Source organism: Aplidium turbinatum, chromosome 7 (assembly GCF_918807975.1).
Source record: "Aplidium turbinatum chromosome 7, kaAplTurb1.1, whole genome shotgun sequence".
NCBI lineage: Eukaryota > Metazoa > Chordata > Ascidiacea > Aplousobranchia > Polyclinidae > Aplidium > Aplidium turbinatum.
The window spans coordinates 17,434,534-17,447,343 of record NC_137478.1 but is presented as its reverse complement, the minus strand read 5'-3'; the positions used below and the strand labels follow the sequence as shown (position 1 = coordinate 17,447,343).

The window sequence follows — 12,810 nt, the reverse complement described above, 5'->3', positions numbered from 1 at the left end:
AGTGACTTAACAACGATATATTCTTGTAGTGGAGCCACATCACAGGGGTAAGATTATCCTCTTCACGCAATCTGTTGAGTCCATGAAGACCCTGATTCATCTCCAACATGGAAGGACACTTCATCTGTTGCACTGAACACAGCTTTGACAGGTCCAAATGTGCTTCTGGAAGAACAGAATTTACGAAATATAGCTTATCTATCCCTTACGTTGTGCGGTGGATGGAACGCAAAGTAAAAAATTCCTTGCAAATGTTAAAGTCTGGCATAAGTTCCTTGATACACACAACTAATAGCTCTGTATCCGTAGTTCGGAGAAAAGTTATAATAAGACACCTTCTTTGCTAGCAGGTAACTTATGTGACAACCATGTGTTATCGCCATTCTGGGCAGTTCTTCAAGGGCAAATATTTTTTTGCTGCATCAATAAGGGCTGCAGGAACAATGGTTGCAAGCCTAAATATTGAGGCTAAAAAATTTGAAAATTTTGAACAGGGCTAACCTCAATTGCATCTTACCTCCACTGGCGGAATGTCGTGGTGAAGATGATTTGTTGCTATGGAAACCAAGTTTGCCAAGGTCACTCTCTATCTTCATCGACCATGAAGTGATGTCAACTGATGTATTAAACAGCATTAATCGTTAGACGATAATAATAAGATTAAAGTGACCAACAATTGTTTTGGCCTGTTGGAGATCACCAGGGCCGCACTATTCTTACCACACAGTTGCCAATATCCATTTCATTCTTCACTGCAAATCACTTTCTCTCTTTGAGCAGATGTAAAACAACATAGTCAGGTAATTGACTTGAATAACGTTGTTCAAATCACAACAAAACAAACAAAATAGAAAATGTGCAAATGCTTTCAGTGCTGTTGTTTCTATTTTTTGTCAGCAGGGTTGGAAAAAATCACGATTTTTTTAAAAAAAATCAGATTTTTTTGATTTTTTTTTATATAAAAAAGCGTCGAGTCTACTTGGGGGGGAAGAGATCATTTTAGTAAAATAGCAGAATTATTTTTAACCCCTTGATTGATTGAAAGGCTTTGCTTTGCAAGTCTTTAATAATTTTGATTATCATATTGTAGGCTAGCCTGTCTATTGCACATATTTTTAAGTAGGTGTGATATGTTGCTTTATACTAAATCATAATGTGCATATCGAGATTGAGGTACGTCTCAGACTGTCATCTCACTACACTAAGATCTTTCCTTACGTTTGAGCACACATCACTTTGCTTTTTTGCTCAACTGATGCATAGCCTGCAACCAGACTTTTTGCAAAGAAAGTTTAACTGTGTAATATAATTATGTTACCGACATACCATACCAAAACAATAAAAGTTCAGATGACACAAAATTGCAGTTTATTTTGCATTGAGAAGTTTGTATATAAATACAAGCTCGCCAGCTTTTGCAGTGCCCAATCGATTTCGAACTTCTGAATGAACCAGACCAAAAGTGGAAAAAAATCGCTCAAAAACTATGTTTAGTGAACAACACTGTTTGTGAACTGCCGAGTAAACTAAGTTGCCTTTCAAAACATGCATAGCCTATAGCCTTAAGTATTTAAATATAACTTTTGTATTACAGAGAAGCAGTGAAACGTTTGTCGATGTATCTATTTTTATTTTAGCAAATAAAAACTCATTTGATTTTTTTAATTGATTTTTTTGATTTTTATTGTTTGATTTACAAGCTCGCCAGCTTTTGCAGTGCCCAATCGATTTCGAACTTCTGAATGAACCAGACCAAAAGTGGAAAAAAATCGCTCAAAAACTATGTTTAGTGAACAACACTGTTTGTGAACTGCCGAGTAAACTAAGTTGCCTTTCAAAACATGCATAGCCTATAGCCTTAAGTATTTAAATATAGCCTAACTTTTGTATTACAGAGAAGCAGTGAAACGTTTGTCGATGTATTTATTTTTATTTTAGCAAATAAAAACTCATTTGATTTTTTTAATTGATTTTTTTGATTTTATTGTTTGATTTAAATCATGATTTAAATCAATGATTTAAATCATTTGATTTAAATCAACCAACCCTGTTTGTCGGAGTCTTGATGGTATTATTCAACCCTTATTTTGTAAGGCTACCACAAGCATGACACGAGCAAAGCACGACTTAGACACCTGCAAAGTAGGCAACTAGGCATCCATTCCACACTGTAATGCTGGTGATTTCCACATACGCTTATAGAGCAGAAGATACAGTTTTATCAGTGCAACTTTGTTAAATATGTGTTCTTTAGTATTTAATTCTGTGGTATATATGACTCCGACTCCTCAACTTACAACTGGCTGACTCTAACTTCAATGTTGCCAATTTTTTTTCAAATTTTTGATTTATTTGAAGAGTAAATTAGAAGTTTCATGAAACGATGACTTCAACGTCGGTCTACACTATGCAGTAAGGAGGGCCGTCGGGAACAGATCGCTTAGCAACTCGAGTTTCTTAGGAGGTTTGTTGAGTAAATGGCAAACTCGAAAACCATTTTTAAATTGAATGTCAGGAAGACAGTGCACAACAGGGTCAACTAATCAGTAAATCACTCCATTCCAGGGATATTGCAGTGGCATATATTCAGGGTGTGTGCGCCACACACCCATCAAACAACTGTGCTCTACATATCTTATGTGAAGTACATAAGTAGCCTCAACGTAGGCAAAGTGCGGTAACATACCATCAGCACTGTCACAACTAGGCTATATTTTTGAAACGAACAGTACTATTGTAAAGTGCTGAACCGTACTTGTGTTCCCTAGAAATATCTATTATTCACCATATTATGACAAATGCGCATGCAATAAATGACCACGTAGTTAGTTTGCGCCTAGCTAGCATAATTTCACACTGGTTAAAATTGTCAGGTTGCCAAACAAAAAATAATGTTTACTAAACGTTGCAAACTTAAGACTAATATGAAAATCTTCTAGCTGGCCACACATTATTTAAAATCCGGACCTTTCTGGGGGCAAAAAAAGCACATGGACCACAGTTTGCAGTTTGCACACCCCTGGCATACAGTATCTCCATCAATGAGTGTTCTCTTACACAATTGATACTAACATCAATCACAATGGCAAACATTAGAGGAGAGGGGATGAAACCCTGGTGTGCACCGATCTTCACCAAAACCTTGTCTGAAAGGGCATATCCAATGCGAATTCTGGTCCTTGCACCATCATAGACACATCACTGCTTGCACGATTGCCTTTGGTACTTCTTTTTTTTATCGCCCATTCCACCACTCTTTTCGGAACTCTATCAAATGCCTTTTCCATGTCCAAGAAATACACATACAAGTTTTTTGCGACCGTTTCAAAATAAAAATGACATCTGTACTACCATTATTGCATTTGCATGCTTCAACAGTTTTACTCCCCTATATGGCTCACAATCTATTACATCACAGGAGTCAACCTTAACTTTTTTTGCACTGGCCAACCGGACCAGTGGCTCACCATTTGCACTGGTCCGCACGAAATCGCACTGGACCGTCTCGTTTACTGATAAATTTTGAAATGAAGAGAACTTTATTGAACAGAACGCGAATTCTTTAAACAATCTTGCATAAACCTTAAAGGCATACTAAATGAAATTTTCAAACGGGAATTAAGCATTGAAATGCGTAAACTGAACATTCAAACTGTTTGATGTTTTGATGTTGAAATCTGATGTTTTGATGTACATACATACATCGGAATGGCCCGTTTCGGTGAGTCCGATTCGGTGAGTCTGATTCGGTGAGTCCGATCCCTTAACGGGGGATTTTTTCAATTTTTTTTAAATTATCGGGTACCGTGGCCTAATTATCATTGCCATTTTAGGGTTAGGGGTTTGGAGTTAGGGTTAGGGGTTAGAGGTTAGGAACTCACCGAATTAGACTCACCGAATCGGACTCACCGAATAGTAGCAGACCCTACATACATAGCCTACAGTTAAATCGCTGGCAGTAACAACTGTTGCGTGATCAGCTGATTGCTCGTCTTTTGTTGCGTAGACTGTACAGTTGCACGCTTCGCTGCTCAGGCCCATTCTGGTTTTGAAAGCTCTGACAAAAGCACGCGCGCAATGGTGGTCAGACCGCAATGGGGCAAAATTTTATTGAAAATCGTTTTATGGTAGCAAGGTAAACACAAAGAACGTGGAAAATCGCCAAGTCAGGATTTTCCTTTAGTATCTCTTTAAGTACGGTATTCTTATTCAATAGTACCTAATTCAATAATAACAGTCAACAATCATTATTAATTTAATCTGTTTATTAAGTTAATTTGATGCCTCATCACTCACATGCTCTTTAAACTCTAGCACAATCTTAAGATTTTAATGCATCAAATCTCTTGAGAGTTCTGTACTAGGCTACCAGAGCTCAAGCGTTGTTGCGATTCCCCTTTTTCTTTCGATTTAGGCAGTGGCTATTTGACCGGCGCCGGTCTTTGAATCTGAAACACTATTTGACCGGTCATGACGTCACTCTATAGGCACTTCTTTCTTTTTCTCTTTCAAAGCAAAGACGAGAAGAGTAGGTATATAACTTGTAAATTCGACGATTATCTTCAACTGATTGGATGGCGCGTGGGTTACGTCTCTGGTTGGTGTTCCAGAGGGAATGAGTTCGATACTTCGCGAATGCGTTTTTTTTTTAAATTTTTAACTAAATTTTGACCCGAAGTGACTCAATCGTTAGGCTGCTGCATTTTTGTAGTCAGTTTTTATTTTCGGAAGCCTACAGCCCAATTTTTTATGTCTTTTCAACTATGAGTAATAAAGTCAGAGTTTTTTAATTTTCTTGAATTTGATAATTTCTCTGGATAATTTTCCGTTCGTCATAAGAGGATGTGACCGTGTTTTCCGAAAGACGCATTACATTTTTGCGATGTGACCGTGTTTGCCGAACGACGCATTACATTTTTGCGTCGTTCGGCTAACACGGTCACATCCTGTTATGACGAACGGAAAATTATCCAGAGAAATTCTCAAATTCAAGAAAATTAAAAAATTCTGACTTTATTACTCATAGTTGAAAAGACATAAAAAATTGGGCTGTAGGCTTCCGAAAATAAAAATTGACTACAAAAATGCAGCAGCCTAACGATTGAGTCACTTCGGGTCAAAATTTAGTTAAGAATTTAAAAAAAAAACGCTTCCGCGAAGTATCGAACTCATTCCCTCTGGAATACCAACCAGAGACGTAACCAACGCGCCATCCAATCAGTTGAAGATAATCGTCGAATTTACAAGTTATATACCTACTCTTCTCGTCTTTTGCTTTGAAAGAGAAAAAGAAAGAAGTGCCTATAGAGTGACGTCATGACCGGTCAAATAGTGTTTCAGATTCAAAGACCGGCGCCGGTCAAATAGCCACTGCCTTCGATTTAACATCGTCACGTGATGTTGCGATTGCTTTTTTCTTATGATTTAGCACGTGATGTTGCTGCCTTTTTCTTACGGTTTAACACGCACGGATCACGTGTTTTCTTGTTTGAATAGAAGCGCAAACGAGAACGATGCACTCTAAACGATCAAACGACAGTCATAATACAATGATATTTTCGCACTGGACAGTCGGACCAGTGCGAAACGATTCGTACTAGTCCGCGGGGAACTCGCACTAGACATTGGCCAGAGGACCAGCGCTAAGATCGAACCATGCATCACACTTTCCCTTGAAGATAGGTATCACCACGCTCGTCTTCAATTCACTTGACATTCCTTTTCCATTTAACACACATTGACTGATCTCTGTCATTGCTTTCGATCATGTCTCTTCACTTGCGCGTATCATTTCCACAGTGACTTTAGATAGTCCAGGAGCCTTCCCCGATTTCATTTTCTTCAACTTTTTTTGTAATCGTGTCGGCTTCTACATTTTGATCCCAATCATTTTCATTGTTTATTATCATCTCCATTATGTTCATTCCAAATTCTTCTACGATCTTTCTTACTGAAACCAAGTCTTCCATCTCTTCCTTTGATACATCGTCCCCAACCACATCTTTCCCAGCTCGCTTCAGAACCTTCATAAACTTGCATACTTTGTTAGGACTGTTTTTTAATTTGGTTAGTTCTTCTTCGGCTTCTTTCATCATAGCTTTTGCAATTGGTTTCTTTGCCCCATTTTTCAATTGCTTGTAATTGAGTTCAGTTTCTTCTCATCTATTTCTGCACCAATCCTTGTACGCGACTTTTTTCTCATCAATCACTTCCTTCACCTCTTCCTTCCACCACGTATCTGCTCGATCCTGTCTGCTTTTGTTTTCTGACAAACTTTACCACAAGCTTGCAGAACTCCATTCTTGAAGATCAGCATAAATCAGTCACATTCTTGTGAACAAGACTTCCAACTCAATTTTTAACCTTTTCTCTCATGTCGGCATCTTCTAACTTCCAAACTTTCTTTTGATCACCCTTTTTAACTACAGTCTTCTTCAGACCTCTCTTGTCCAAGTCGATGATCACCAATCTACGTTGAAGTTTGCATGGTATTGCTTTTACATCTTTGATCAGCTTTCTGTTCTTCACGCATACCAACGCAAAGTCAATTTTAGTTACATATCCACCTGCACTGAAAGTCACTTTTCTTCCTTCCTCTTTCTTGAGCTTGATACTTGCAACATATAGCTCTTTTTAGTCACAAAATTCAAGAAGTCGCCTGCCATCATGATTCCTTTCGTCCATGCCAAACGCTCCATGTAAATTTATCAATTTGCTTGCCAACATGCCCATGCCCATTAAAGTCCACAAAACGCAATACGATTTCATGATCACTTCTTGTGCTACATTCATGGGCCATTTTGTCAGAAAAAAATCCTTTTCTTCTTCGAATCTTTCACTTTGTGGTGCATAAACACAAATAATTCTCATCACTGCATGCTCGAAGCCATCACCATCACTATTACTCTATCACTCTGTCTATGAACCTCAACAATATTTTCACATAGCTCTTCCTTCACGAACCAACTCCTCCGGTCCCAATGTCATTACCCAACCACCACAGCTTGTATCTCTTTCCTTTGACACTTAAAAACCAGGGATTATTGCTCCTCTATCGAGCTTACTGTAAACAGCAAACGTCTACCCTCCTCTTTCTCAGCTCTTCACTCACCTCAGTATCTCTACTACACAAGCTTCTCCCATTCAGACTTCCCAATCGTTTCCCTGAATTGTATCCCATTCGTAACAGTCTTGACAGCTTAACAGCTACCAGATTCTCTGCATCCTCTGTCCATTGAAGGGTTGCCGGGGACTGAGGATCATTTTGTTTTTACCAGTTATCATAAAGATTTAAATAAATTAGAAAGGTGAAAATGGCTAGGGTTTATTACAAATGCGCTTATTGCATAATAAGTCAATTTATTGATAAATACACAGAAATATTCATAAATGTAATATCATAATAACATTTAAACACAGAATCATTAAAATACACTTTATTTGAAGTATTGCTAAAATCACCCAAGGTCAGTGAGGGGCCCTTAAATATCTCGACTAAACAGTGTGGATGCATGTCTGTAGTGCCTGGCAGATGCCAAACTATCTAAGCCTAAAGGTTGTGAATTCAATCCGATTCACCACCTAAATATCAATTTGCTTTATGAGTTTTGAAAACAGGAAGATTGATGTTGTCAAAACTTTATCATATCTCAACGTTCATTCTAAATCACGTCATATGGCATGATAGCACAATTGATGTCTACTGACCAACTTTTCTTACCTTTATCACCACAAATTTCCTGACAAACTTTGAAAAGTTCTTTCGGTCCGACCTGAGTGTTGTAAACCCTTTTCATTGGTTTCCGTCTCATTTTCACTTCTGCAAGTATAACATATAATTAAAATTAACAAATCCTTCCTACTTTCTCAGATCAATATCAACAGATCCAACTCCTTATCAGATTATTACGATTCTCCTCATTCACACAACATCTCATACTCTGTCATTAAAGCCCCCTTTTGTCAACCTAATCTTGAAATAAATTCATTTGCAAAACACAACTGTGCACCATTTTTATAAGATCTGATACATTCACTTCCATATTTTGACAAATTTGGGATGCTCAAACGTTTCTACGATTTTAGTAACCTGTGTCCTGTAGCCATAGCAACCTACAGTATATATGCTGGTCGTCTAACCACTCAACATGCACCAACTCAGCAAGTGATTCAACTCAGCAAGTACATTTGCTCAGTTTAGACTTACTTGATCGTCATCGTCACATGCGCCTTTGGGACCGAGGGTCTCTTCTTTTACAATCCCAGGTTCATAATGTTCCCAGACTATGCTGGAAGACTACGAGAGGGCAGCCAGTGTTTCGTTTCATCATGCAACACATGAAACTGATACTCGATGGGGCGAACATAAAGCACCAGACTTAGTTGGCCAACACAACTGTTGCGCTTACACTATCGCAGCTACTGGTGTTCAACAGTGTAAAGCATGCATGCTGCATGGAGTCAACCTCAGTGCTCCACAACCGGGAGAGAGAAACCTCATTCTCACTCTACCTGACCCTCAAGATTCATGCTGTGACCACGAGCAGAGGGCTGATCGACACACTCTTTCGGCCTAGGGATGTGTGTTTCGTACGATAGATTACTACAGTACTACAGCTCACAGCAGACATTGCCAATGGCCTTTGCCAGAGCATTAACATGGAAGAAGTAGTTTGCACACTCAAGCTGCGCCACTGGCTGTTCACTACTGGGGATGTTGATAATATTGACCATAACCCTAGCTCTGCTACGGCCAAAGATTCTTTCCATGGCACTGGTATATCCTTAATGCAACATCCATTACACATAAATGGTAGACACGACCTTGGTGTATTGGACTTGGTGCTTGGGCAAAATATCTTCACCTCTAAGACGGTAACACCTCTGCCTTCAGTGTACACAAGTGTGCCACCAGTTGTCATGAAGACGAAGCACTTAACTGCACCGGCTGCATAACGTCCGGCAAGACCTCTTGACTGCTAAAGCTGCTGTACACGAAAAGTATTGGTGGTTGAGGACAGTGACGTCAGCTCCAGAGAAGCAATCCATATAGGAATGGGTGTCATGGTCTGCGGCGCTGTTACTAGAGGTTCTCTTGCTGGTATACAATTTGTACATCCGATCGCTTTGGGAAGGAAACTTTGAGCTCTATGTGCAACCCCCGACACAGATCATGCCCTGGATGTTCGCCTTAGATCACATTCACTATTCCAGGTGGGTTTCTGTACACATCTGTGATATGATAAACCTCATTGACAAACACGAAGCAATATACAATGTTTGTTGAAAAAAGACTGGAACTATGCACGAAGCCAGTTACAGACACACTGACCAAGAACAAGTTGCCACTCTTCAGTCGGCCACAGACCAAGACGCAGTCAAAGCAGCAGATGCAATATGCATCTTGCAGCAGTGAAGAGTGACTGCAGTCTCTTCTCGAGGCTGTATATTGTATGTTAATCACGTGTAAGGATCTTGGCCAGTTCTTCTCCCATGAGAACCAGGCAGCTCCACCTTCATTATCAACAGGAGGCCAAATGTGCATTGGAGTCAAAGCAGATCTACTACACAGCCTGAAATCAGACCTAACTGAAACCACAAGAGCACATGTTGTTGATGCCATAACCCTTGATGGGGAAGCTATTGTTCAAATGCTTAATCCTGGTGAGGCAAAGACCTTTGAAACGTATATGAACACAGTTTTTGCACCTTACATCTTCACTCAACTGGAAAAGGTCCAAAGACTGGATCTCGTCTGGAATGAATATCTGCCTGACAGCCTGAAGGCGACGACCTGACAGAAGATGGGTAAGAGCATCAGGAGTGGCTCCCTCTACCGTTATGCCTAAGAACTGGAAGGACTTCCTTCGTGTTGACAAAAACAAGACTGAATTCTTTGGTTTCTTGTCACGAGAGACCATTCGTCTTTCAATTCCTGATGGCAAGGAAATGTATGCGACCTGTGGAATTGAGGTCCTGTGCTCTCCTGCCGAGTCCGACTTAACCAACTCCTCCCCATGTTCTTAGGAGGAGGCGGATACACGCATTCATCTACGTGAAAGATGCTGTCCAGAAGGGGATGAGGAAGGTGACCATACTCACTGTAGATACTGATGTTGTGGTACTGGCTGTGGCTGCCTTCAACCACATCATCCCTGACCAGCTGTGAATAGCTCTTGGTACTGGGTCCAGTTTCCGGTACATAGCTGTTCACCGCTTGGCTGCCGCCATGAACCCCAGACGATGTGCTGCTCTTACGGTCTTTCATGCCCTCATAAGGTGCGACACTGTGTCTGCATTTGCTGGCAGAGGGAAAAAGTCTGCCTGGGAGATTTGGACAGTTTTCTCAGAGATGACTGAAGCCTTCGAAGAACTACTATGCATGCAAAGTGATGTCAGTGAGGAGTCAATGTCACTGCTGGAGCAACTCGTTGCGCTGATGTATGACCGCACCAGCGACATCATGGAAGTGAACGACGCTAGGAAACAGTTCTTCGCACACAAGTCGAGGGCTCTAAAAATCCCTCCTACGCAGGCAGCACTACAGCAACACATCAAGCGGGCTTCCTTCCAGGCCAACTGCAGGAACCAAGCTCTGGTCCTGAATCCCAAGTTTCCGAGCCCATCTGACTGGGGCTGGACAAAGGAGGCTTCTGGGTGGCAGCCTCTCTGGACGACACTGCCAAAGGCATCAAAATCTTGCCAAGAACTGATCTATTGCAACTGCAAGAAGTGGTGTACCGGCCACTGCAAGCGCACCAAGGCTGCACTGAAGTGCACTACATTATGAGCATGTTCGGGAGACTGTTAGTTGCGATGACACACCTCAACATTTATGCGGCAATATGGATAATTTGTCTGTATACCATTACCGATACATACTATTTATGTGTCTGAGGACCCGCCTGGACTCACTGTACTTCAAGCTATTATAACCTCTCTCTAATGTACATTAAACAATAAACATTACACTGCAGCAAATTATCATAACGTGTCTTTCAAATAATTCCCGAGACGAACAAACTGCACCAGAATCGTGAAAAACTGTAATTTAGGTCATTGACCTCTCAAGGTCATCAGAGGTCAAATCTGACTAAATTCCCGATCTTAAATTAACCTTATGCTATTATGTACTAACGCTGGTAAAAATTGCATGCTTTAATAACTATCATAACATGTCTTTCAAATAATTCCCGAGACAGACTAGCCTACTGCACCAGAATCGTGAAAAACTGTAATTTAGGTCATGTTTAGGTCATTGACCTCTCAAGGTCATGAGAGGTCAAATCTGACTTACCTCCCGATCTTAAAATTAACCTTATGATATGTACTAACGCTGGTGAAAATTTCATGCTTTAGTCATAATTTGCTTAATTGTTATGGTAATCCGCTGCACTAAAAGCTTCCAAGGCGTGACCTTTAAATGCTGAGCGGTACTGGCATCTGCTCCTTGAAGGGCCACCCAAGCCAGACTGGTCGAAAGGAAGAGGCCAGACAAAACGTAGTCCCCCACGACCAGGACAGCAGAAGTTTCTAGTACCTTAAGGCAATCTCCTAATGACAGTGAAATAAATCAATCACTCTCTTCCAACCTGCCTTGAGTCAGCATGGAAGCAGTACAGTTTGTAAATTCACATGGTATCAATATGTCAATGGCTCATGGATACATATAACCCATGTTGATGCGCAATCTGAGTTAAACGGTGAGGGCGATTGAATATATTATATTCCGTATATTGGTGTTTTTCCTTGCATTTTCAGATTTAGTTTATTCAATGGATCAAACATAATTATCAGCCAAATAAGCAAGGAATCTAATCCATCTGTCATCATTCAGCAATGAAATAAATTCCAATTTTATTTAAAGGTCAAAAATAATCTAAGTTTGTCTCTGAGCTTAAACACTCGCTTGGTTACGTTTCCATTTGAAAGCGATCGAGTGATTGCATGAAACAGAAGTAGGCCTACATGATGGTCTGTATCCATGTCAGTGCGCAGTTTCTTAAATAATCGAGAGTTAAACAAAAATAATTTCCTCTTTAACAGTCTAGTCTAGGCCAACTTACTAGGTTTAGAAAGGTTTACAACCTTAAAAACAAATTCCCCTTTGAAAATTGCAAATATCCCCCCCAGTGAGGAATTTCCTCCCGGTTGCAAACCACTGTCTAGAGTGCTAGACAGGTAGTCACTACTTGGTTTAGCCCCCTGAAGAAGCCTGTCGTGTTTGACTGGCGAAACGTCGCAATAAAAGCAGAGTGTCACTTTATACATCTTGTGATAGTTTAGCCTGATATGCACCAGTACATCGCATCATGTTATTGAAAAGGAAACATATTTGTCTTTTCTTATAGAGTAAAACCAAGAGTTTTGAGACAACATTTTAAGACAAAAAGAGTAGCCCACAGCCACAGGTCAAAATTGCTCGACCTCCAGTCACCGGCATCCGGCAAGCAGTGTTTGGTTATGAGCCAGTAATCTGAATGCACTTACTTTTCTCATCACCAAGAGTTCTGAAGTTATGTGGAAAAGCAGTAAACCAAATCACATGAAGGAACGGGAAAGACCTGAATATAATAACATCGTAATGGAAAAGAAACCTTTTGGTGTGAAGTATAACTTTACTTTTTAACATCATAAAAACAACCAAATCGTAAATTCTCACTGCTTGCTGCTACAAGTGGAAGAAATGTGAAATTATTAGTGCAAGTGATTAATGAACAAGGAAACTAGAAAAAAATAAAACTTCAAATGTTCAAACCATTTTAATGACGTTTTAGAAATTTGGCATGCACAGTTGCACACATTACCATC

The 12,810-nt window shown here is 40.1% G+C and overlaps 1 protein-coding gene across 2 annotated transcripts in view; it reads right to left on the bottom strand.

Moving 5' to 3' along the window:
• Positions 1-12,810, bottom strand: part of LOC145774373 (guanine nucleotide-binding protein-like 1) — a 114,527-nt gene that overhangs the window by 12,930 nt on the left and 88,787 nt on the right. The window contains exons 7-9 of one of the 2 annotated variants that reach the window (XM_082585606.1): positions 12,490-12,563; positions 7,721-7,819; positions 518-616 (exon numbers count right to left, since the gene is read on the bottom strand). In XM_082585606.1, coding sequence (XP_082441732.1) covers positions 518-616; positions 7,721-7,819; positions 12,490-12,563 — 272 coding nt within the window. The remainder of the gene's footprint in view (positions 1-517; positions 617-7,720; positions 7,820-12,489; positions 12,564-12,810) is intronic. The other variant, XM_082585607.1, reaches the window with a different exon arrangement.